The following is a 22,458-nucleotide window of genomic DNA, read 5'->3' on the forward strand; positions in this document are numbered from 1 at the left end:
CCTTGCGGCCTCTGCCCTCGCTTTGGCCCTTGACACCCCTTCTCATCCTTACCCCGGCTATCCCTGAGCTGCGGGAGGCGGCTCCCATTTCCCTCCGGGAAGGCCGAGACGTTGGAGGCTCTCGGACGCGGGAGCTGGGGAGGGCGGTGACCCGGGGGTGGCAGCCCTAATGGGGGGAGGAGGCGGCTTTCAGGGTCTGAGTCCCAGTTAGAGCACGTCTCTGTCCTAGTCCTGGCTCCTCTAGGGATACTCGCTCTTGGTCTCCAGGTGGCAGGGTGTATGCCTCGGCGGCGTCGCGTTTCGCTGGTCGCCCGACTCTACTTCGGAGACGGCCTTGAGAGCGCTAGCTTGGTCTTCTCCCCGGACCCTGCCTCAAGGCCTATCCCTGCTCCCCAGCCGCGGCGGGGGGTGGGGGTGCGGGGGCGGAGGTGGCATCTACCTCTGCTATCAGCCCAGCACGGGGTCGGAACTCGGAGGCCCAGAGAGGCGAGCAGGGCCGAGTGGGACCGCACAGCTAGCCGAGGGGGGCGCGGGCCGGGCTGGCGGGCGGGCTGGGAAACGGCGGGGCGCAGGCGTCCTGCTTGGGGCGGGCGCCGTTGCCCGGCCGGCCCCGGCGCGGCTCTCGGCGGGCAGCAGGTTTTTCCGTGAAAGGTTGCCCTGGGTAACTCGTCTCCGAGGGGACACAGCCCTCCTCTCTCCAAGTGGCAACTTATCGATCCGTGAGATTGATAACCCCCAGCGCCGCGCCGCGCACCCGCTCCGCTCTCCCAGCTCTGGGGCTAGCCGGCCCAAGGTGGCGCCACTTGCCCAGGGAAGGGCGGGGTGGGCGGGTGTTGTCGGGTCCCTTTCCCCTCTCTGGATCTGGCCTCCTGCAGCTGGTGGGGGATGGGGAGGCAAAGGAACTGTTTAGGGGAGCCGCCTGGGGAAGAGTTTTCCTAAGTCTGAGCCGTTGGCCTGCCGGCTCCGAGACCCAAGCCTCAACTGGTTCAACCGCTGCAAGGACCCGAGGCGCCCCCTGGTGGCTGGGGCAAAACTTTGTGTCAAGTAGGAGCTGGTTTATATGTCAGTCGTGGGGGGAGGCGGTGCTACTGCAATATTTTGGGGCTAGGGTGTTTCTTTTATAGTCTTAGCTAAGAAGCGTGCAACCAGGCGCGGGAACCCCACTGATTCAGGTGTTGGGGGCGAACAGATTTAGCCCAGCCGTGGAAGAGTTTCTGGATGTGGGGCAGGAATGGTCTTCAAACACGGACCGCTGGGCAGAATCCGAGAGGGAAAACCCAGGTTCAGGGATATGCATATGTGTGGGGCATAATTTGCGGAGGTGGCAGTGCCTGGGCAGTTCACCGCAGTTTGTCCCCCTCCCCCCAATCCCCTCACTTTTTGCAGTTTGTGATGCAAATGTACCTTGGCGAGCTTGACAGTACTCGTGGGCCCTGTGTCTGTTCCCTCCTCCCGTCCCCGGGGCCGTCAGCGCCGGAATCGGGGCCCCGCGTGCGGGTGCGGTGCCCGCGCCCGCGCCGTGCCTGCCGCCGCGGTCCGGGTTTTGCGGGCGGCCGGAGCTGTATTTCCAGCGCTGTCCATCGCTCGGTGCTGTTGGCCCTCTCTCCGTCTGATCCGAGCCGGAGCAGTGCGGGGCGCCCCACGGGATCAGAGCGCTCCCCCGCCGGGACTCCGCTCCTCACATCCTCCTGCTGGGACCCGGCTACATTTCCAGCCAAGCCTGGCTTTATTATGTGTCTCTGCAGTGCAGCCCCAGCAGCCGGATCGGGAGGAGGAGAGCCAGCGACCACAAAGAAGACAGGAGCGCAAGGGAGGCTGGCGGGCGGGCCGGCGCCGGCTGGAGCGCGGAGGAGCCGGGGCGCAGCCGCCGCCGCCGCTGCCCGGGAGGACGGGAGCCCGGCCGCCGCCTGCTCGTCCTCCTCCTCCGCCGCCGCGGCCGCTGCCTCCCCCCTCTCCGAGCCCCTGGCCCATGGAGGCAGCTAGCGGGGCCGGCGAATTGGCACCGGCCTGGGGATCCGCTGCGCGCCGCGCGCTGAGCACCGTAGCCCGAGGGCAGGCAGCGGCGGCCCGGCGCACGGGCTGAGCAATGCCCGGGGCACGGGCGCGCCTGCCCGCCGCCGCCTGAGCGCCCCCGCGCGCCCCTTCCTCCTCCGGGGGGCCGGCGCCGGACCGAGCCGAGAGCCAGAGAAGGGGGCGTGAGCCAGGGGCCCCGAGCTGCGGCTTCCGAGCGGCTGCGGCCGTTTCGAACCCCCCAAGTAGGCTGAGTTGAGGGATACCCTTCCCCATCCATCATAATTTCCAAACCAGGCGTTTGGGCATTTAAAAACCATTAATATTTATTATTATTTTTTGTGCAGCAGGGGGTAATCGGAAGGCTTTTTTTTTTTTTCGAGGGGTGCTGAGCTTCCGCGCTCCCGACCGCCTCCCGGTCTCCTCCCCCCCGAGACCCCCTCGACTCCAGCCCCGTCCCCCCTCCTCAGATGGGTTCATTGTGAGCTCCGCACCGGGTTGCGTAGCCGGACGCCTGCAAACTTTGCACAAAAATCCGGCAAGGGGCGGAGGAGGAGAAGGAGGAGGAGGGTGAGGGTGGCGGTGGGGTGGGGGAGGGAGGGAGGGAGGGGGCCGCAGGGGCCGGGGGCCGGCGGGGGGTGGGGAGGAGGAGGGGGGCGGCTTTTTTTTTTTTTTTTTTTTTTGCATAACTCGGCTCGGCCGAGTGGCCTCCGGACTCCCCGCGCCGCTGGGACCGCTGCTGGGACCGAGAGCCCCCGGCTGCCGCATTGCAACAGGCAGGGCCCCGGCGCGCCCCCCGGGCCTCCCCCCGCCCCGGAGCGGCCTCGGCCGGCCCGGGCCGCCCCCCCCAGGGAGGCCGCCCCGGACCTGCGATCCGCTCCCCACAGCTGCCGACCCGGCTGCAAAAAAAAAAGTTTCCGAGAGGCAGGAGGAGGAGAAGGGGGAGAAGGGTAGCCCGGAGCGGCGGGGGGCGGCGGGGGGAGCCGGCCGCGGAGGGCGACGGAGCGCCGGGAGCCCCGGACATGTCCAGGCGGAAGCAGGCGAAGCCGCGCTCGGTGAAAGGTGAGCGAGCGAGGCCCGGCGGAGGCGCGAGCGAGCAAGGAGGGAGGGAGCGAGCGAGGGAGGAGGGACCGGCGAGCGGGCGGGCGGCCTGGGACCCGAGCGAGCGAGCGGAGAGGAGGAGGAGGAGGCGGAGGAGGCGGAGGCGGAGGAGGAGGAAGAGGAGGGGGAGGAGGAAGCCGCGAGCCGGAGGCGGAGGCAGTGGAGGTGGAGGGGGGCATACCGCGGACACCCTACCCGCCCGGACCCTCTCCGGGCCCGGCGCCGCCGCCCGCGGGGGACTCGGGCCTGGGGGCGCCGCTGAGGAGCCCTCGCTGCTCCCTCTTTGCGGGCCCCGGGCCCACGTGGCCAATCAAGGGGTGCGGGCCCGACTTGGCGGGGATTGCGAATCTCGGCGGCGGCGGCGGCGGGCGGGCGGCGGGAGGAAGGAAGAGGCGGTGAGGATGGGCGCCCAGGAGGCCGGTAGCTCCGAGGCCGCTCTCGCTGGGCCCCGGGCCTTGCCGCCTTTCCTCTGTACACGCCTTGTCGCCCCGGGAAGCCGAGGGCGGCGGGCGTTGCTTGCGCGCGCCCCGGGCCCCGGCCCTGGCCGCCGGGCGCCCCCTCCCCGCCCCCTGCCCAGGCCGCCTTCCCGGCACGGGCCCCCATACTTCCTGCCTCCTCCACCGAGGCCAACCGGGCCGGGAGCCTCCGTCAGGAGTTCATTGTCTGCGCAGCGCCGGCGGGACGCTGGTCCCCAGGGGAGCGCAGCGGCTGCCTTGCGCGCCCCTCCGCGGAGAGCTCCCGCGACCCGACCCCGGGCACCCACACCCTCGTCACCTAGGCTGGCTTCCCGTTTCAGGTCCCCGGAGTGCACACGTTTGTGAGGACACACAGCCCCACATCCCCCTCTTCTTGTCCTTGTCTCGCATTCTATTTCTACCGAGCGCCCGCGGGCCGAGCGGGGCCCTGGAGAGCAGAGGCCCCGGGGAGATGCCGCATGAAGGCAACTGAGCCCCTCCCCTGTCCTCTCCCCACCCGCTGCCCTCTCCTGGCCTCGTCTGCTGCTTTGTCCCCATTCCAGTCTCCCCTGGGTGGGTGCCCGGCCTCCCCCGTCCCCCGCGCTGGGAGATGACAGAGGAGGGACAGGATGAGAGCCGCTACGTCTCTGGAGCCAGAAGTCCCGAGGCCCTTGTCCTCTCCCAATTCCCTTGATGACCTCTGGCCCGAGCCCAGTTCTGCTCTGAAAAGTTCATTTCCTGGAGGCCTGCGCGGTAAGGCGCAGGGGCCCCTGCTCCCTTCCTGCCAGCCTTGCTCCTGGCTGGAATGGCTGGGGCTGCATCTGGCAAGGAGGGTCTTGAGACACCCGCCATTGCTCTCCTTCCAAAGTCCCAGGAGATCGCGGGCACTCGGTTCAGCAGAGATTCTCCCTGTCATCTTAGCAGCGGACCAACTCAGTCCAAACTCAGCAACCCGCTTGCTCCCTTTCCTCTTTTTCCTTGAGATAAGTTGGTGTTGTTCCCCTCACTCTGGCAGGCATCCCGGTCCTGGATAGCCTGACCTGTTCCACAGAACTGGAGGGTCTAGAGGGTGTTCTGGTTGAAACCAAAATGGAGACCTCAATAAGGGGACAGGAAAACGCTAGATGTTTGTCCTTTTGCTGAATAGAAGGGTTCTCGGTTTGAAATAATGTTTGATTTCTTTTCTCTTTCCTTGGCTCACTGCTCACTCCTTCAAGAGCCACTTAAGGTGGCCCAGAGGAAAATGTACAATTGGAGTCTCTGGTTGGAAAAACAGTTTTATCCAACTTGGGCAGTTGATTTTGAGTTAAATCTGCGTATAGAAACAGATTTTTCATAGAGGAAGATGCAGAGCTTACCTACCTCTAACTCGAACCCATGCCTCCATACCTCTTTCTTTTAGAAGTCGAGGCACAGAAAGCAAAGGTGGAGCAATTTGCCGGGAACAGATGGGTGGGTGTTTCAGAGTTGCTGGAACCTAATTCTAAAACCACTCTGTGTATCACTGAGAAAGACTCAAGAGTCAGTCTTCAACCTTTCATGGAATGAGCTTGGACATGATTTTTAATGAATGTCTGTCTCTCTCAATGTGTATATGTACATGTATAGCAGAGAATTCAAACTAATTGATGGGGGGAAGACAGCAAAGTGGGAACAAGACTAGTGTAGGCATTTTGAGAAGCGCCTTGCCTTTCGGCCCTTGGAGTGTGAGATTCTCTGTTTCTTCTCGCGACTCTTTGCATTTTCCAAAAGCAGCTCCAGCCCTTGTCTCTCACCATTTTGCCATTTATTCAGTTTACTGGGGTGAACAGGGTGGAGATGCCGCCCCTTAAGGGGGAGGAATTAAGAGAGAAGATAATTTGAATAGATAAGAGTTACAGCAGGTGATGGATTTATTGCTTTTCAAGAACTGCCTCCCCTCCCCCCCTTTCTCAAGCAATATTCAAAAGTGTGCTTGAGTGTGGACAGCTCCTTATCAAGTGTTTAAAATGACAAGGTCTTCACCTTTAAAGATGCTTCTTAAGGAACAGTGGTACCTTTTGAATTTTATTTTATTTGGCCTCCGCCGCTGTGTGTCAGGGCTAACATCGAGGCATTGTGGACTTCCCCAGTCCGCACATTATATGTTGTGAAAGTTGCTTGGCTGTATAGCTCGTAATTGATCTAGCAAATGTGAAAGCCCATAGCAGGAAGGAAAGACAGAAGTGTAACAATTTCTAGTGGATGCTCAGAAAGTGTGATTTGCAAGCAGGGCATGACAGGTCTTAGTGGGGACGTCGCACCTCCCACTCAGAGACACAACCTCCCTTCTGGAGTGGGGTCACTTGTCCCCCCTGGATGTTTGTCTTTCTTTGGAAAACCCAGCTCCCAGGGTGGACACCCAACAAATAGAGAAGAGTGCTAGGCAGTAGGGCAGCGGGGAGAATAGCCTCGTTGGTCGTCAGAAGCCCTGTGATTTAAAAAAAAAAAGAACCACACACACCAAAAAAAATATCAGTGTTACAAAAGTCACATTTTCTGACCGATTTCTCCCTCCCGACACTATCCTCTCCCTTTCTGTTTCCTGGTGGTGTGGTGTGGCTGTTGTGAGATGATTTGTTCCCTTTGATAATCTCGGCCTCATTCTCCGGGGTTGTTCCCATCACATCTCACTGATGTTATTTTGGCCAATGATATCAGGTGGTTTGTTAACCTACTCCCTTTACCCACACTGCCTCCTCAGATCCACAAAACAGCCCCTCCATTTATATGGAAAATTAATACATCTTTTTTCCCAGGCTCAGCTTAAAACTTTTGAATAATTGGTAATACTGTTGATTTCCTCCATCCAGCAACTGCCTGTTAATTACACTTCTTAATGTTAATTAGCACTCAGGCTGTGTCCATGGACCCGCCAACTACAACATCCCAAAACTACCCCCAGTGACTTCTCTGTGCTCCCCTCCCCTTCTCTGTCTTCCTCTCCTGCCAGCCCATAGCTCCTCCAAAGTCCATCTTATAAATTTGTTGGTCTAGGGACTTGGAAGCGGTGTAGTTTGCCACTGCTCGTGTTTCCATGGAAATAATTGAGTTGTAATAAAAAGAGGCATCTGAGGTTACAGGTTTCTTGATTCAGCTGAGACCACATACAGGTGTAAATTGTCCAGATTTGTTTGGCTAAACGTACATGAGCTTGTAGGAAGGGCAAAACAAATCCTTTATAGGTTCTTTAGCTTTCTATGTGGATTGGGGCAGCTAACATTTAATCCCCCCTTCCTCAATTAAGTCACCAACTCCCAGCTTTGGGAGGACCTGTCTCACTCTAGAAAACATCCTTTATGTCTAGTAATTACTGTTTAGATTCTTCCACTTGTTTCTTGCAAAAACTTAATAAGCAATAAGATAAACTATGTGTGTTGGACAGGAGGACCCTGCTAAACGTTTAACCATAAGGTGCTGAGTGTGCATCGCACGAAAGGTGCAAAATGCTGGTGACTTTACAGTCATGAAGTAATTGCGTAGAACCATCCTGGCACTGTTGTGGCCTGCTACAGCATGTTAACAGGGGAGGGGGAGAGGGAGGGGGAAAGTGGAGTGCAGCATCTGATACAGCGTTCCTAGCTGGAGACTAAAACTGCAGGTCTGGTTCAGTCTAATAGAAAGTTGCAATCATTGCTATATCGGTAGCCAGCTCTTAAGCTGGTAGCTCTGGAATTCTTCCCCTGATGTAGGATTTAATAGTCTGGCAATTAGATGCATTGATTTCTCTTAACTGTTCATTTGGATGTGTAAACGAAAGAAACCTGCCACCGATGGAGACGGGCCGCCTGGCTCTTGGAACAAGGCTGATTTAGGAGGTGGTGGTAGGAGAATGGATATTTCAAGGCAGTGTTGGGGCCAGTTCCCTCTTCTTTTAAAATTTCAGCCCATTTTGCAGTAAAGTGAATAGCACCAGTTTTTCAGATACTGTTTAAAAATAAACAACGGTGTCCAGTTCTGTCTGAAAAGTAGAAGCATCCTCTTCTGCAGATGTGTATAGAGTAATGTTTCTGTCTTTGAGTGACGGGACTCACTTGCGTATTTTCGGCAGATGGTCTGTTAGGTACCAGAGGGAAAAGTCACAAAACACCTTGGCTCCGAGTTCCAGAGGGACCTCTTGCCAGAAATGGAGTTAGTTCTCTCTCCCCCTCCTAGAGGCCTGGGGTTACCTAGACCACAGTGGCTCTGTCAAGCCCTGAAGAGGTGTGGGGACATGGTATCTTGGACCCCTTGGCAACTGGTGGGCCATGTGACTTCAGTGGCTTGGAGAGTGGGTAGGTCGCAAACGTCAGCACCTCTTAACTCGCTGCTCCTGGACCTGCAGGTTTCTGTAAGCGTCACTAACTTCTGACATGCAGGCATCTAAAACTGTCTTGATGGTGGGCAAGCAGAGGAAGGCTAGCCCTATCTTGGCCCTCTCTTTTTTTTTTAACGGAGGTGGATGGGTGGGTTTAGTTAACTCTTTGTTTGCCCGAGGTTAAAATGGACTTACCTTTCCTGGACCTTGTCCATGGTACACTGGTATTTGCAAAGAATATTATCTTCACGTCTCGAAAATGTTTGCAATAGATATCAGGGTTCCTTTCTGATCTGAGGGTCCAGGGTAATTACAACAGAATGCCTTGAAAACTGTTAGTGGGCTCCCCGTTACTGTGGGTAGCCGGGGAAAACCTTGATACACCTTGGTTGGTGGATTTGACAGTTTCTGCAAATTCCTGCATGTTAGTTGGTAATCAGAGTAGTTTTGCACCCAAAATGGACTAATTAAGCCTGGATTGGTTATATTCCAATTGAAGTTTTTGGCGCCCTCAGCTCCCTCTGACTGTGGGAGAGGGTAGGGTGGAGTGGAGCGGGGGAAATGCTGGTGGAAACTTTTGATACATCGCTTACCTGCCGGGGATGGGGGGGGGGTTGTACACTCAGTAAATAAAAATACTTTACCTCTTTCAAGGAGCGCCAATTAGCTGATTGCTCCGTGTGGCTGTCTTTAAGGAGAACGCTGTTTTACCTATCTTCTTTTACAAAGGTTTGATTTTTAATGTCTTGTGAAAAGGATTCTCTTTGTCTTGATTGCTGTCAGGAATAAAAGCATGATGGTAATATCCCTTTGAAAGCTATTGTATTGTCAGCCCTGGCTGACAGCGGGAGGGCCTCCCAGTGTTTTAGATTAGTGCTGTGAAAACACTGACATTTTCTTTGTTACATTGCTGTTGTTCTACTTGCGAAGTCAATTACACAATGTCAGAGCTCAGTTACGAGTTGACTTTGGAACTAGCAATGTCTTTTCATTCTCTTCTTAAAGATATAATTTACCTTTGTTGTTGTTGTTTTGTTTTCTTTTTCTCTCTCTTTTTTGACCTGCTTCCCTCTGGTGACCACCGCCTCTGCCCCCTAAGAGTCAGAACGTGTTAGCTAGGCAAACACACTCTGGTTTCAATCGAGGCAAGTCAGATTCAAAGGCTGCTACATCATTATCTCAGAATTCTTCTGCTCATTCACATTTCAGTGGCTTCTTATTGATATAGTGACTACAGCAGCCAAGATACATAAAAAACCCATCGAATGAGATTACGGTGTTGATAATCTCTTATCAAGTGGGTTGCTCTGGATTTGGGGTCCGTAAGGTTGGCAAATTCCAGGTTTTCTTTCTTTTTTTTTCCTGACCCGGGCTGAACCAAGTTCCTGGGTTGATGGTACCCCCAGCAACTGCAGAAGATTTATAAACATTCTAATCTCAGAGGCCAGGCCTGGTGAGTTTTAGACTTAGAATCTTGGATGACATCATGGTAGGGATAGAAGGGTCTCATAAGAGGACCTTGTAACCCACCCTTCTCCCACTGCAGACAGCCAATGCGAAATTATAAGGCTCTCTAAGGTACCTTTACTGGGTGCCCTTGAACTCAGGAGTGATTTTCATTCCTGTCTTAAGTGTGTGAAATCCTGCTGCCGAAGGGGAGGCAAGCTTGACATGTCCAAAACTGAAAATGGTCAGGGTGGGTGTTTTTATTCATGTCCCTCCCCCTCCATCCCTGCCTTCTCCAGGAAGAGAAAACCAGAAATTCCTTAGTTCTCTGAACCTGGCTGCCAAAGAGGCAGCCACCTGAGAGCGGACGGAACTCGGGGCAAGGAGACTTCTGCCACTGACTCCAGATGACAAGGACGCTTCAGGAAACTCCGGCCGAGGACACTAATTGTGGGCCCCCAAAGTTGTTATTATGAACTGCCAGACAAGAGCCCGTGTTCGCCAGCAATTTGTCAGGACTAATTTTGTTTTTCTCCAATAATTGAAAATTAATGTCTTGAAGTGAAAGCAGATGTTCATGTCATCTTCTGAATTGGGATATAAAATGGGGCTCTGTAGATGGGCTCACTAATTTAACAGTAATTTCCCTCTCGCAGCTAATGGGGGTGTTGGGCTGACGCTACCTGAGGCCGGGGTTGGGAGGTGAGAGCATCGGCTGTGTACCAGTTGTACTGTCTGAGGTGGCGGGAGCATTCGTTTTGGAGGGAGAGCAGGGTAAATAAAAGTATTTCCTGGGGCTATGAAACCTGGAGAATTCGTTAATTTGCATAATCATTCGTGCAAGAGATATTTATTGAGATGATTCAAGGCTTTATGCTGGCAAAGGTGAGGGAACCTTGGTTTGGGAAGAGAGTGGATTCCTACAGGTTAGAGGATCCTCGGCGCTGGGTTCGTTACCTTCACCTGGAGTGAAGCTGGTTAAAATTGCGGATTCCTGGGTCCAGATCCTGGAGATACTCACCCAGCTGGTCTGGGGAGGGGTTCAGAACTCTTCATTTTTTTTTCCCTTTAAAAAAATTGAGGTAAGGTATACATACTGTAAAATTTACCATCTTAACCATTTTTAAGTGTCCAGTTCAGTGGCATTAAGTACGTTCGCGTAGTTGTGCAGCCGTCACCACTGTGAACTTTCATTTTTAGCCAACGCCCGGGTAGTGGTGGGTTGGGCGTGGTCTTAGCCCATCATTCTCGGAGGAGGCCATCCAGTTCAAGGCCTCCGTTTTCTAGGGAGAGGTGAGAAACAGAGGCTCCGAAGATGAAGTGATTGGGAGAGCTGGTGATGCTTTTCCTAGCTCTGGTGAGAGAGGGGAGACTGGAGTGCCCGAAGTCCGGGCAGGGCAGATGAAGGCTCCATCGGGGCTGGTGGGCTGGGGGCTGGGCAGGAGGGGTGCTTAGGAGCTGTTGAGTCATCTGGTGACCACTCTGAGGATGAGAACATTTGTTCTGTCTCCCTGAGGGGCACCGTTCCTCTGGAGACTGAGACTGGCAGGTGTGAGGTTGCCCTGTGGCCCTCACACCTGCCTGCCAGGACCCAGATAGCCCCTCTGACCTACCCAGCCCTGCACACTTCAGGCTGGTTTGTCTGTGATGGGGAAGGGGAGGGACAGCTGTTGTGAAATGGTCACGTTGTTGCCTTGATTTCCAGTCGCAGATTGCCCACCACCTCTGGCCCACAGGTCTGGGTGCTGCAGACGCTTATACTGTTCTCCTTGGAGGTGCCAGGTGCCTTTTTCTCCCCCTTTTTCTTTTTTCCTGAAATTGAAATTTGCCCTTTCGTTACCCGGGCATGAATTATTTTTTGCAGCGTTGTCATTCCCTATCCTGCTGTGAGGTTTATCTCTTCTGTTGATCCTAATTAAGTAAAACATACTGTCCACCTAACTCCTGTTGCACTGAATTCTACCTGCCTGAGACAGAGTGATGGCCATCTGGGCTTGGTTAGGGAGCAGGGCATGGCTGGATAAGGGAGCTGGGATGGTAGTGGCTGTCACATCCTGGCTGGGTGTACCCCCTTGGCCTGGGGACTGCAGGACCTCATGGCCACCAGCAACATACAGCATATTTCTGGTTCCTGAACCTGAGATATTGCTTTGTCCCTAGCCCCATGGGGCTGCAGGTCTGAACTTGGGGAGAGGAAAGACAATCACCAGCTCCAGGGAGTCCCCAGGGAGAGGGTGAGGGAGGAGAGGCAGGCTCCCAGGGCAGGGGGATGGAAAGAGGGGGCGGGCTCCTGTCGCCTGGGATGGAGGCTGCAGAGAGCGCTGGGTTCTCTGGGGAGCCGTGTCCCTGTCCCCTATCCCCTCAGGGAGAGAGGGACCAGCTAGGGGCCTGGCACGCATGTTGGGAAGACTCTACTATTTTTGCCTTTGAACTTCTCGGGATCCTGAAAATCCCACGTTGAAGAGAAACCTTGGAGGCCACTTCCTTCAGACTTCTTGGAGTGTGTTTATGGCATCCTTGTTTCCATCCAGCCTGGACTCACACACTTTCTGTCTCAGGGAGCTCACGACCTCTGTGGCACACCTGTGCATTTTCAGTTTGAATTTCACGTGTTCGTCTTTCTGTGAAGCTGCCGTCCGCCTCCTGTAATTGAGGTGCATTGGTTCTGGGTCTGCCTCCTGGGGCAACAGGGAGTAACTCAAATCTCAGGTCCTCAGAGCAGCCCTGTTGAGAGTTGGCAAAACTGGCCTTGCTCTTCTTGTCCAGGGGGAGGGTTTCTTTATATAGGATGCAGTCAGCCTGGTGGGCTTCCAGGACGCCACCCTCATTCGCAGATGACCTTGACTTGGGCTTCTGGGTCCCTGTGTTGAAAAAGGATTTGTTAGGTGAATGAGTAAGTGTGTAAACTGTTGAGGGAATAAATGAACGGGTGGACAAGTGAATGAGTGAATAGTGAACAAATGATGGGTTAATGACTGGATGAATTCCTAGATGAATGAGTCGATGAGTGAGTGGGTGAACTGATAGGGAGCACAGATCATCTTTGTGGGTGACTTGGGCTCACAGCTGACATCTCTGGTGGTCTCTCCTGCCCCCCCTCCCCTCCCCCAGTCTCTATTCTGTTCAGGAGGTGGGACATGCTCTCTCTGGAGGACTGGGAACCCTCATGCCCCTTGGGGTTGGCATGCTTTGCACCCATTCTCCCCCTTTATCCTCAGCCCAGATAGGGGCAGGGGTGTGTGTAGTACTCTCTGCTATGAGATTGTAGCTAGTTTATTGAAGCTACCGTGCCAAGCGTTGTGCTGGATTGTAAAACATTGTTTTCAAATGATAAAAGCAATATGAGATTTTCATACTAACTTTAAATAAAACAGAACTTTCAGTTGAGTGAAGTCCCTTCCTCTCCCCCCTTCCTGCCACAATCCTGAGGGGGCTTCAAAGTGGACATATTTGACCCAGCTTGGTGCTGGCCAGGACTCTGCAGTCCAGCCTCCATTAAGCGACCTTCAGGACCTTCTGCATCTTTCAGGGATGGTTTGCCCTTCAATAGCACTAGGAGTGAGGGATGGGTTGGGAGAAGCAAGGAGGAAGGAGAAGAATGGGATGTGTTTGTGGGGAAAACTGCCAATAAAATAAAACTCAGTGTAAAAAAGAAAGACCCCCTACTCACTGAAGGTCTGAGTCAACATTGATTTATTTCTCTGGAACGGGAGGGTTGCGGTTTGGAGGAAGCATGCTCTGTGATCTTGGGCAGGACAGCTCCCACTGTGGGCCTCGGTTTTCCTGTGTGTGAAATGGGATGGAACTGGTTGGGTTGGCTCTCTGTCTTAGATGGGTTAAGATGTTAATTCCTGGAACATAGGACTGGGAAAGCACAAGATGCTTTGGCTTTAAAATAATACAGACTAGAAAGATGTCAGATATTTTCAAGGTAGTTTTTAAAGTGACAGGTCTGCAGAGCGAGAACACTGAAGTGGCAGATGTGGGGGATCCGCCAGCAGGGCAGCTGGATCCTCCCTGGCTCCCCCAGCCCTTTCGAGGATTGAGGGGAACATTGGATAAGAGAAAACATGTCAAGGGCTTGACTGTGATGTCGGTATCTTTTCACGTGTCTGACAGTTCAATCTGAGGTGCCCCTGGCTCTTTTGGCCCCAGGGCCTTTGCCAAGCATCCTTGGAGCAAGCCCCCCGATGCTCCTCTAATCCAGGGGCAACGTGGGTGGAGAATGTCCAGGTCCTACATACGCCCATCCGGAGTCGCCATCATGGCTGGCCCTGATTGTGGGGAGGATATGGGGGGTTAGTGAGCAAGCACTCACCTGTGCCAGGCCCTGCCTTCAGCTCCTCCCACCTGCCCCCCCCGCCCCCCCCCCCGTCAGTTCTCACAACAGATCTCTGACTTATCTTCTGGGCCTCAGTTTCATGGATGCACACACTGAGGCCCAGAAGTACCTTGGCCAAAGTCACATGGCTGGAGGGGCAGAGCTGGGATTAGCCCAGGGCTGGTCCAACTCCGGAGCCTGAGTCAATAGCCATTCCCTTTACCTGTAACAGCCCAAGGGACCCGAAAAGATAACAGAGAAACTCATGCTCTCTCCAGGGGCTGGAGGAGTGCCTGGACTCTGGGCTGGGAGAGAGAGTCACAAGTGAAGGCACAGGAGGTCTGTCCTGCTCCACCACCCATCTGTGTTCTCCTTTTGGGCTGTCCATATCCGCATCTTAAAAAAAACGATTTACACATCTTAAAAAGTAATTTAATCTCTCCCCCTTCTCCCCCAGGGATGAGAACAGTTACCCACAGTTATTTTCCTCCCAGACCTCTTCTGTGGTGGCCTTACACAAAAACATATGTGTAGACACCCATGCATACATAATTTTAAACCTAGATAATATCGTATAGTGCTTGACTACACTTTCTCTTATTTGCTATTTTCATAAAAGAGTGTTTCCCATCTTGGTTACACATTAGTATCATCCTAGCACTTAAAGAAATAACATTACCTGGGCCCCGCCATGGACCAAATAATCCAAACTCTTTGAGGATGGGGCCCTAGGTGAGTTTTGTTTTTTTTTTTTAAAGCTTCTTGGGTACTTCGACTGTGCAGCCAGGGTTAAGAACCATTAGTGTAGGAGACATCATCATGTTAGTGTTACAGACGACTCCACTTCAATAGCCATAATGCTGTAGAATGGGTGTACCGCATTTATACACAGTCCTCTACTGATGGACATTTAGTTAGTCACTGTTATACACAAGGATGCAGGGAGCGCCCTTGTTTATAAATCTTTGTGTTTCTTAGGCTAGATTCCTAGAAGTGGAGTTATTAGGTCAAAGGGTAGACACATAAAATTTGAAGGATATTTCCAGATTGCCCTGCACAAAGGGTGTACCTTCAGTAATAGTGTGTGAATGCATGTTTCCCCAATCCTTGCCCACGTGATGCATTCCTTTTCTCTTTTCTTCCCCTTTTCCTCCTCCTCCTTCTTCTTTCCCCCCTTTTCCTTTTTGCCAATCTGGCAGGCAAGAAACAGCTCATTGTTTTTTTTTTTTTTTTTTGCGGTACGCGGGCCTATCACTGTTGTGGCCTCTCCCGTTGCGGAGCACAGGCTCCGGACGCGCAGGCTCAGCAGCCATGGCTCACGGACCCAGCCGCTGCGCGGCATGTGGGATCTTCCCGGAGCAGGGCACGAACCCGTGTCCCCTGCATCGGCAGACGGACTCTCAACCACTGCGCCACCTGGGAAGCCCCAGCTCATTGTTTTAATTTGTACTTTCCTGATTGCTGGTGAGGTTGACCATTTTTCTTATCTTTATAGAACATTTTTATTTCTTCTTTAGAAAGGGGAACTGAACTGCACTCTGAATGTGGAGCTTGGGGGTGTGGGCGATACTTTCCCTCAACTAGTCCTTTAGTCATGCTCTTCTCCCTTCTATCCATCGTCCATCCATTCACCCATCTATCATCCATCCATCATCTGTCCTCCATTGATCACCTGTCCATCCGTCATTCATCATCTATCCATCCATCCATCTGTCGTTCATCCATCCTTCTCTCCCTTCCCCTCTTCTCCCTTCCCTTTCCTTCCTTTCCATCCATCCATCCATATCCTGAGTATCTTACCCAGGTGAGTATCTTCGCCTGGGCTCGAAGGAGGATGTAGAGATGAACCAAAGGGAGGCCATGCCCTCAGGAAGCCCACAGTCTGGAGAGGACATACCACCCTAACCACAGGGCCCAAGATAGAGGTGCAGGTTGAAGGCTGAGAGAGGTTGGAGGGGTTCCCTTGATAGGGGGAATCAGGCAAGGCCTGGAAGAGGGGGTAATGTTTGATTTTGTCCAGAAAGATAGAATCACAACACCCAGAGCAGCTAACATGTAATGAGCTCCCCCTGTATGCAGGCACTGGAGTGTGCATTTTTCAGGCAGTATCTCATCTCATCTTGACACTCACTTCTCACTGCTCAGGTGGGGGCCTTAGACTTTTTTTTTTCCCCACAAGAAATAACAGATCTTAGAGAATCCTTAGCTGAACTCCCTTGTCATGTGAATGGTCAGACTTTCCCAGAAGGGCAAATCAGATGTCCAAGGTCATGTGATGACCTTGTGGCAGAATTGTGCCTGGGGGTAGGGCAAGGATGAGTTGGGGGGATCTTGCTGCTGCCACTGACCCTGGCCAGGGTCTGCCTTGGGAACATCCTGGACCCCCCAAGCTGTGGGGGTGTGTGGGGGGATTCTGAGCAGACAGACCTGGACTCCCACTTCTTTTTTTTTTTTTTTTTTTGCGGTATGCGGGTCTCTCACTGCTGTGGCCTCTCCCGTTGCGGAGCACAGGCTCCGGACGCGCAGGCGCACAGGCTCAGCGGCCATGGCTCACGGGCCCAGCCGCTCCGCGGCATGTGGAATCTTCCCGGACCGGGGCATGAACCTGTGTCCCCTGCATCGGCAGGCGGACTCTCAACCACTGCGCCACCAGGGAAGCCCTGGACTCCCATTTCTTACCCACCCACTTCCTCCTCATGTTACCTGTGAGCCTCAGCTTCATGTTCTATGAAATGGGGGCTCCCCTCCCAGGAGAGGTGTGAGAAAGAGCTTTGTAAAACTGAAACGGCCATCCGGAGGCTTGGGCTGCTCACACTTCGGAGCAGCCTGACTTTGCCGTTCTCTCTCTCTCTCTCTCTCTCACCTGTACATTTGTGCTTTGAATGCAGTGCCAGAGGAAAATGCTTGGGAAAAACCTAGCTTTTAATCTGTCACCTGCTGGGATCGTCCTACCCCCCCCTCCCCGCCCCGAGGTGCCAGGTTGTGCAAGAGGTTTCTGCATCCCTCATTCTCCCCACCTCACCAAGGACAGCTGTCTTTCTAAAGGGGGGCGCACTGGCCAGGCACAGGGAAGGGGATTGTGTGGGCTGGTGTATGCCCCAGATGGGTGTGAATGTGTGTGTATGTGTGCCTATGTGCATACATATGTGAGTCTGTGCATGTGTGTATGAGCTCGAGTTCGTCTGCGTGTGCACACGTATGCATGCATGTGTGCCTGTGCACGGATGTACATGTGTGAGCGCCAGCCTCCATGGGAAGAGGCTCTTGTCATTGCTTGCATGATTCAGACCATCCGTAGGCGGGTAGAGAAAATGCACATGGATGGTAGACTTGGTGAATTTAGTTTATATCCATTCATTGAGATAATTTTGGAGCACCTACTACACACCAAGCACTATGCTAGACTTGACTTTGCTAAAACAAAGAAGCAAGTCCTTTCTCCGTGCTAAGATTCAGTTGACATCTGTAAAGTCATGACTGTGAGGGTGAGAAATGAGTTTATATTCTTGTTTCCCAAAATGTATTCCAGGATTTCGTTGATGTTCCACCAAAAGAATAAAAAATATTTTCTGTGGCCAAACACATTTGCCAACCACTGTGTTAAACAGAGTTACAAGTTTTTAAAACTTACAGGGCTTCTCAGAGTCTTTCAGATGCTAATATGGGATTCTCTCAGACCTGTTAATAGTTTCTGATTTTCAAACTTACTTGATCACTTGTCAGGGAATCCTATGACCTGGGTACAGTTCAGGTTTCTAGCCTTTGAAGGTCTACTATCATTACTGGTTTGCTCATTCATTCATAAGTTTATTTATTCATCTCATACGTTTATTGAGCACCTACTATGTGCCAGGCACTCTTCGAGGTGCTGAGGCCACAACAGTGAACAGACAGAAGTTTATTCTAGTGGTGGAGACAGGCCATCTACAAGTACATGAGTCAATAACATAATTTCTGAGAAACAAAGCAGGTCCTGGGATAGGCAGGGAGTGGTGGGGAAGGCTGTCCAGCCCGGGCCATTTGGGATGTGACACTTAAGCCCAGGGTGATGGGGGATTGGTCATGAGGGGAGCTGCGGGCTGGAAGCCTTTGCAGTTGGTGCTTTGGAGGGGCTGGGCTATGTGGGAGGTGGGGGTCCTTCCCTGGGCTTCTGCCTTCTCAGCTGGGAGGACACACCACTGGCCCAGCCCTCTGTGGTTTCTATAGCACAGTCAGGGCGCAGAGAGATGCTTCTCCGGGTGGTGAGTCAGTCTCATGGGGCTCTTTCTGAGCACCACCTGGCAGAGTCCCTGCCTGTCCCGGTCACTGCCGGGTCCCCAGTGCCTGGCACCGGACCCACATTCCCATCCCCATCTGACAGATGGGAAAATGAGGCCAGGAGGCTCCCACAGCCCATTCCCTCAGAGGCCCAGCCCAGAATCCAGCGCTTTTCCAAGCCAGGGCTGTGACCCGAGGCTGATGGGGTGGGGAGTGCAGAAACTTCTAGGACGGGAGGTGGGATTTGGGGGCCTCAAGGACCCTCCTGGGGTATGTCTGCAGAGTTGCCCGGTGTGATCTGGGTCCCGGGAGATGACGGAAGGGGAACGGAGAAGTGGTGGGGAAGGGGGAAGAGGTCAAGGTCAGTGGGAGAGGGCGAGGCCATCCGGGAGATCCGGGGTTGGGGAAGCGGCGGGAGAACAGATGGGGAGGGGGCTTGGGGGAGGGACCTTGGGGCCCGTCCTGTCCAGCGAGCCAGGCCGGCCGGCCGGGCGCTTGGGAACGCGGCCCCTCCCCGGGCCCTCGTCTGCCCGCCCCGCGGGGCGGCCCCAGGACCCCTTTGAGGCGGCTGTCCTGGGAACGCGTCGGGCCGCCCCCCGCCCGGGAGGGCTCCATGGCTGCGGCGCAATAACTCAGGCCCAGGTTTGGGCACAAAGCGGCCGCGGCGGGGGGCTGGCTGGGAAGGCTCGGGCTGCGGCGCTCGCTTGCGCTGCCCGGGTGGGGCCGGGGCTTGTTCTGCACCGCGGGCCGCCTAGCCGCCCGCCCCTCGGAGTCTGGGGCTGAACGGGCCCAGCTGGCGCCCCCAGAACTCCTGAGTCCTCGGCCCAGAGCCGGGGGGCGGGGGGCGGGGGGCGGGGACCGGGCAGGAGGCGGCGGCTGCGTCTAGCCCACAGCCGGGTGCCGGCCGGTGGGTGGGCTGCGGCCCCCGCTGGCCAGATGTGCGCCTTGGGAGGGGAGACCGGTGCCGACTGGAGCGGTGATTAGCCCGTAGCTTTGGGGCGGGGCTGGGAGAGGGCAGTTGACCACAGTAGGGCCGGTCCCTGAGTGGATACAAATACAAATACAAAATAAATGTCCTCGATTGCTTTTGAGCGCTTCACATTTAAGCTTCACAGCAGCCCTGTGAGGTAGGTACTGTGATTATCCCCGTTTCACAGAGGAGGAAACTGAGGCACACGGTGGCAAAACGAATTGCTCAGTGTCTCACAGTTGGGACCAGAGAGGTTTTGAACGCAGACACTCTGACCCCGGAGTCGCGCTTTGCCCCTGCTTGGCGCCCAGGCGCACATGTATGGGGATTATGGGCGTGGGAGTGCAATTCTGAGTTTATTTGTATCTGTATATGTTCAAGAAATTACAGACGGAAGATTTACAAACAGATCTAGTGATTCTGGGTTTGCCACTTAAAATTCACTCACTCATTCATTCACTGAATGGATACTTCCCGACTTCATCCATTCCCTGGATGCGTATTTCCCATTCTGTGCTCGATCTTATTGTTGGGTGCACAGTGGCAAGTGAAGAAAGCTGCGTCCCTGCCTTCACGGAGCTTGAAGTTTAGTCGCGGGCAGGGTAGCTAGCCTGACAATAAAGTGAACTGTTACACTAACGTGCAGGTGGGGTGGCCCACAGGTCCCTTCTGGGGAGTCCTGGGGCAGCCCCTGGACCTTAAACTTGAAAACCCTGGAGGTTTGCACAACCTCTGAGCGCAGAGTGGTTCCAGAGGTTCTCACGGGCACCTCCAAGTACCCAGGGAGTAGGTTGGGGGGGTTCCCTCCTCATTTTCCAGATGAGAAAGGGGGACCCAGAGAAGCCCACAGCCTGGCCTTGGGTCACACTGCACATACGTAGCAGAGTTGGTGTCTACTTGTTAGGCTTCTCATTTCCAAGGTCCCCACGTCCCATAGACAGGGGTCCTGACCCCCAGGTCCTGGCTCACTAGGGCCTAGGGCTTCCTCGGCACACCGTTAGGGTTGGAGGTGGAGGGTAGGCCCTGATGCCCCGTCACTGGCACCCAAATCCCTGAGCTATCCCCGTCCCTCTGACCTCCAGTCAGGCCAGTGAAAAGACAGCAGCCCTCAAGCGCCTACTGTATCCACAGTTCAGTCTGAACTGGGTATCGGAATGGGCTTTATTCTGAATTTCGTGTCTCATGGCCTCAAAATACCCATTGCTCGGGCTTGCCCTGGGAGCTCAAGGCTTGTTGTAGGTTCCGGGTCTGAGCTTTGGGTAAGGCTTGGCCTATCCTCAGACCTCTCTGTTCATTTTGTCATTTTGTTAGGAGAGTTCCAAGTCTGCTCTGCTCTGTGGACAAAGGTGTGGCCCGGGCCACAGGGGTGGCAGGAGGGGGTCACATTTACTGAGGCTTGCTGAGTGCTTTGCGCATGTTTTCTCATGAATCCCCTCAATGGCCCTGTGAGGCTGGTACCATACACTTGCCATCCTTCAGGTGAGGAAGCATCGAGGGTCAGCCTGAGGTCCAAGGTCACATGTCACAACCAGGCTGCCTGACACCATGTGCCTGCCCAAGTCACTTCCAGAGCCACCTTCTGGACTCCTAGTAGACAAACGGCCTCCCCTCCCCCAGGAGCCAGGCTGGGAGACAGACCCATAAACAGTGATGAACTCTGAGGCTGGTAACACCATGTTCCCCCTGAGGACCCAGCCGGTGGCCAAGTCCGCACTCCCCCACTCCCCTCCCCTCCTCCTGCCTGCCTGGGCCTACTCCTCAAGTTCAGCTGGGGGAGAAGCAGCTTGGACAGGCTGGGGTGGGAGGACGAGGCCAGGCCCTTGGGACATTCGGGGTGGCTGGCGGACAGAGCTGTACCTGCTTCCTGGGTTCTTAGGAGCTGCACAGCCAGGCCAGCCCCTCTGTTCTGCTAGGTGGGAGGTGCTTACTTGATGCATTTAGGGTGGGGAGTCCTCCCTTCTACTGTCCCCCACCCCACCCCCAGGCCCCAAGAGTCCAGCTGGCTCAGCCCAGGAATCTTGGATGTGGTGGTTTGGGGTGGGTGGCCTTGCGGAGGGAACTCAAAGATTTAAAGGGCCCTGTCCTCTGGGCCTCGCTCTGTTTCCACGCAAACTGCCCCTTAAGCCCAGGACGTGGCCGGTGAGCCTGCATCTTCCTGCCCACCAACATTTTCCCTGAAGCTTGGGTTTGAACCCAGGACAGGAGCCCCTCCAGGGCTGGGTTTCCAGGCAGCCCTTCAGCTGACGCCCATCTTGGCCAAGAGGCCCAGGAGCAGCAGCTCTTCCCCTCCCTCCTGAAGTCCCTCTCCCTGGGCACCGACCCTCTGCATTCCCTGCCCTCCACCCCCTCCTGCGCAGGCTTCCTGGAACCCAGGGACCCTGGAGGTTTCTGGACCATATCGAGTTGCCTGGGTGGTTGTTTCCTTTTTTTTTTTGGGCCATGCAGGGTGGAGGAGCTGGGAGAGAAGCCGGTGATTGGGCCAGGGCCAGCCAGGGGTGGAGGCCGACTAGAGTCCGTGTTTCCCAAGGTCGAGCTGTGTTCCCCCAGCCCCTACCTCTGAGGAGCCTGAAGCCCGGCTTCCCCTCCGAGCTGGGACCAGCCCTGTTTGGCATTTCCTGCCTCCCTCCCTTGCATTTTGCACCGGGCTCCCCAAGGACACCCCTGTGAGGTTGCGAGGCCCACTCTAGCTGTTCTCCCTGGTGACTGGGGCCTGACTTGACCTGGTAACGCCACAGTCCTGCTGAGGTCAGGCCCAGGATGAGGTCAACTAGATTGCTTTTCCCCGGGCTGTACCTCCTGGCAGGGCTGCTGCGCCACGCTGGGCCCACCTTCTGCTCTGAGCCAGGGAGGGGGTCAGAGCTGACTGAGAGGGCCCCTCACAGACCCCTTGGCTGCGGGCTGGTGGGGAGGTGGGGCTCTGGAAGAAGCTGAGGGTGTGGGGGAAAACCGAGCCCCCGGGGCCAGCGGGTAGCAGAAAGGCAAAGACCTCTGGGGGCGGGAGCCTGGGCTAAAGCCCCTTGGAGTTAACTTGGAGGCGATTTTGAGAGCCCCCAGGTCCTTGGCAGCTCTGCCCTGGCTCCCCAAAGGCCCACCGCACACATGGTTTTGCTTTTGCAGGCATCCTCCCCTGGTCCCCTCCCTCTGGGTGCCTTCCGAGTTCCTCGGGCCCCTCCCCCAGTCCTCCTGGGCCCCCTCCTTCCTCCTTGACCCACTTTAGTCCCCTGTTGCTGGGGGAGGGGAGTGTGCAGCCGGAGGCTCTGATCCTGGATGCCTCCCCCAGCATCCCTTGGGGCGGGCTCTGGATGGAGCCAGCAGGCTGAGCCGGCCCGGCCCCAGGGACTGGCACACGGTGTGCTCCGAGTGGCAGCCTCCCTGCCCCCTCCGTGGACAGACAGTTCTGGACAGCTGCCCCTGCCCGGGCCCCTGGGAGGCCCTGCCAGGGCCAGGCTCTGGTTTCCCCCAGCCCCAGGGAGCTGCTGCTCCAGAGGTCCCTCCTACCACTGTCTCCTGGCCGAGCGCACTTCCCTGAGGGGACGTGGGGCAGGGCCAGGCCCTAGCCTCCACCCATTCTTCTAAATCTCTG

At 55.2% G+C, this 22,458-nt stretch overlaps 1 protein-coding gene across 2 annotated transcripts in view; it reads left to right on the forward strand.

Annotated features, from left to right (window-relative positions):
- The first annotated feature begins 2,658 nt into the window (after positions 1–2,658).
- The window catches only part of ZNF423 (zinc finger protein 423), a 329,875-nt gene continuing 310,075 nt past the window's right edge, over positions 2,659–22,458 (forward strand). For both annotated transcript variants that reach the window (XM_033845086.2, XM_073795610.1), the window contains exon 1: positions 2,659–3,072. In XM_033845086.2, coding sequence (XP_033700977.2) covers positions 3,033–3,072 — 40 coding nt within the window. In that variant the 5' untranslated portion in view covers positions 2,659–3,032. The remainder of the gene's footprint in view (positions 3,073–22,458) is intronic.

This window comes from Tursiops truncatus, chromosome 19, assembly GCF_011762595.2.
Source record: "Tursiops truncatus isolate mTurTru1 chromosome 19, mTurTru1.mat.Y, whole genome shotgun sequence".
NCBI lineage: Eukaryota > Metazoa > Chordata > Mammalia > Artiodactyla > Delphinidae > Tursiops > Tursiops truncatus.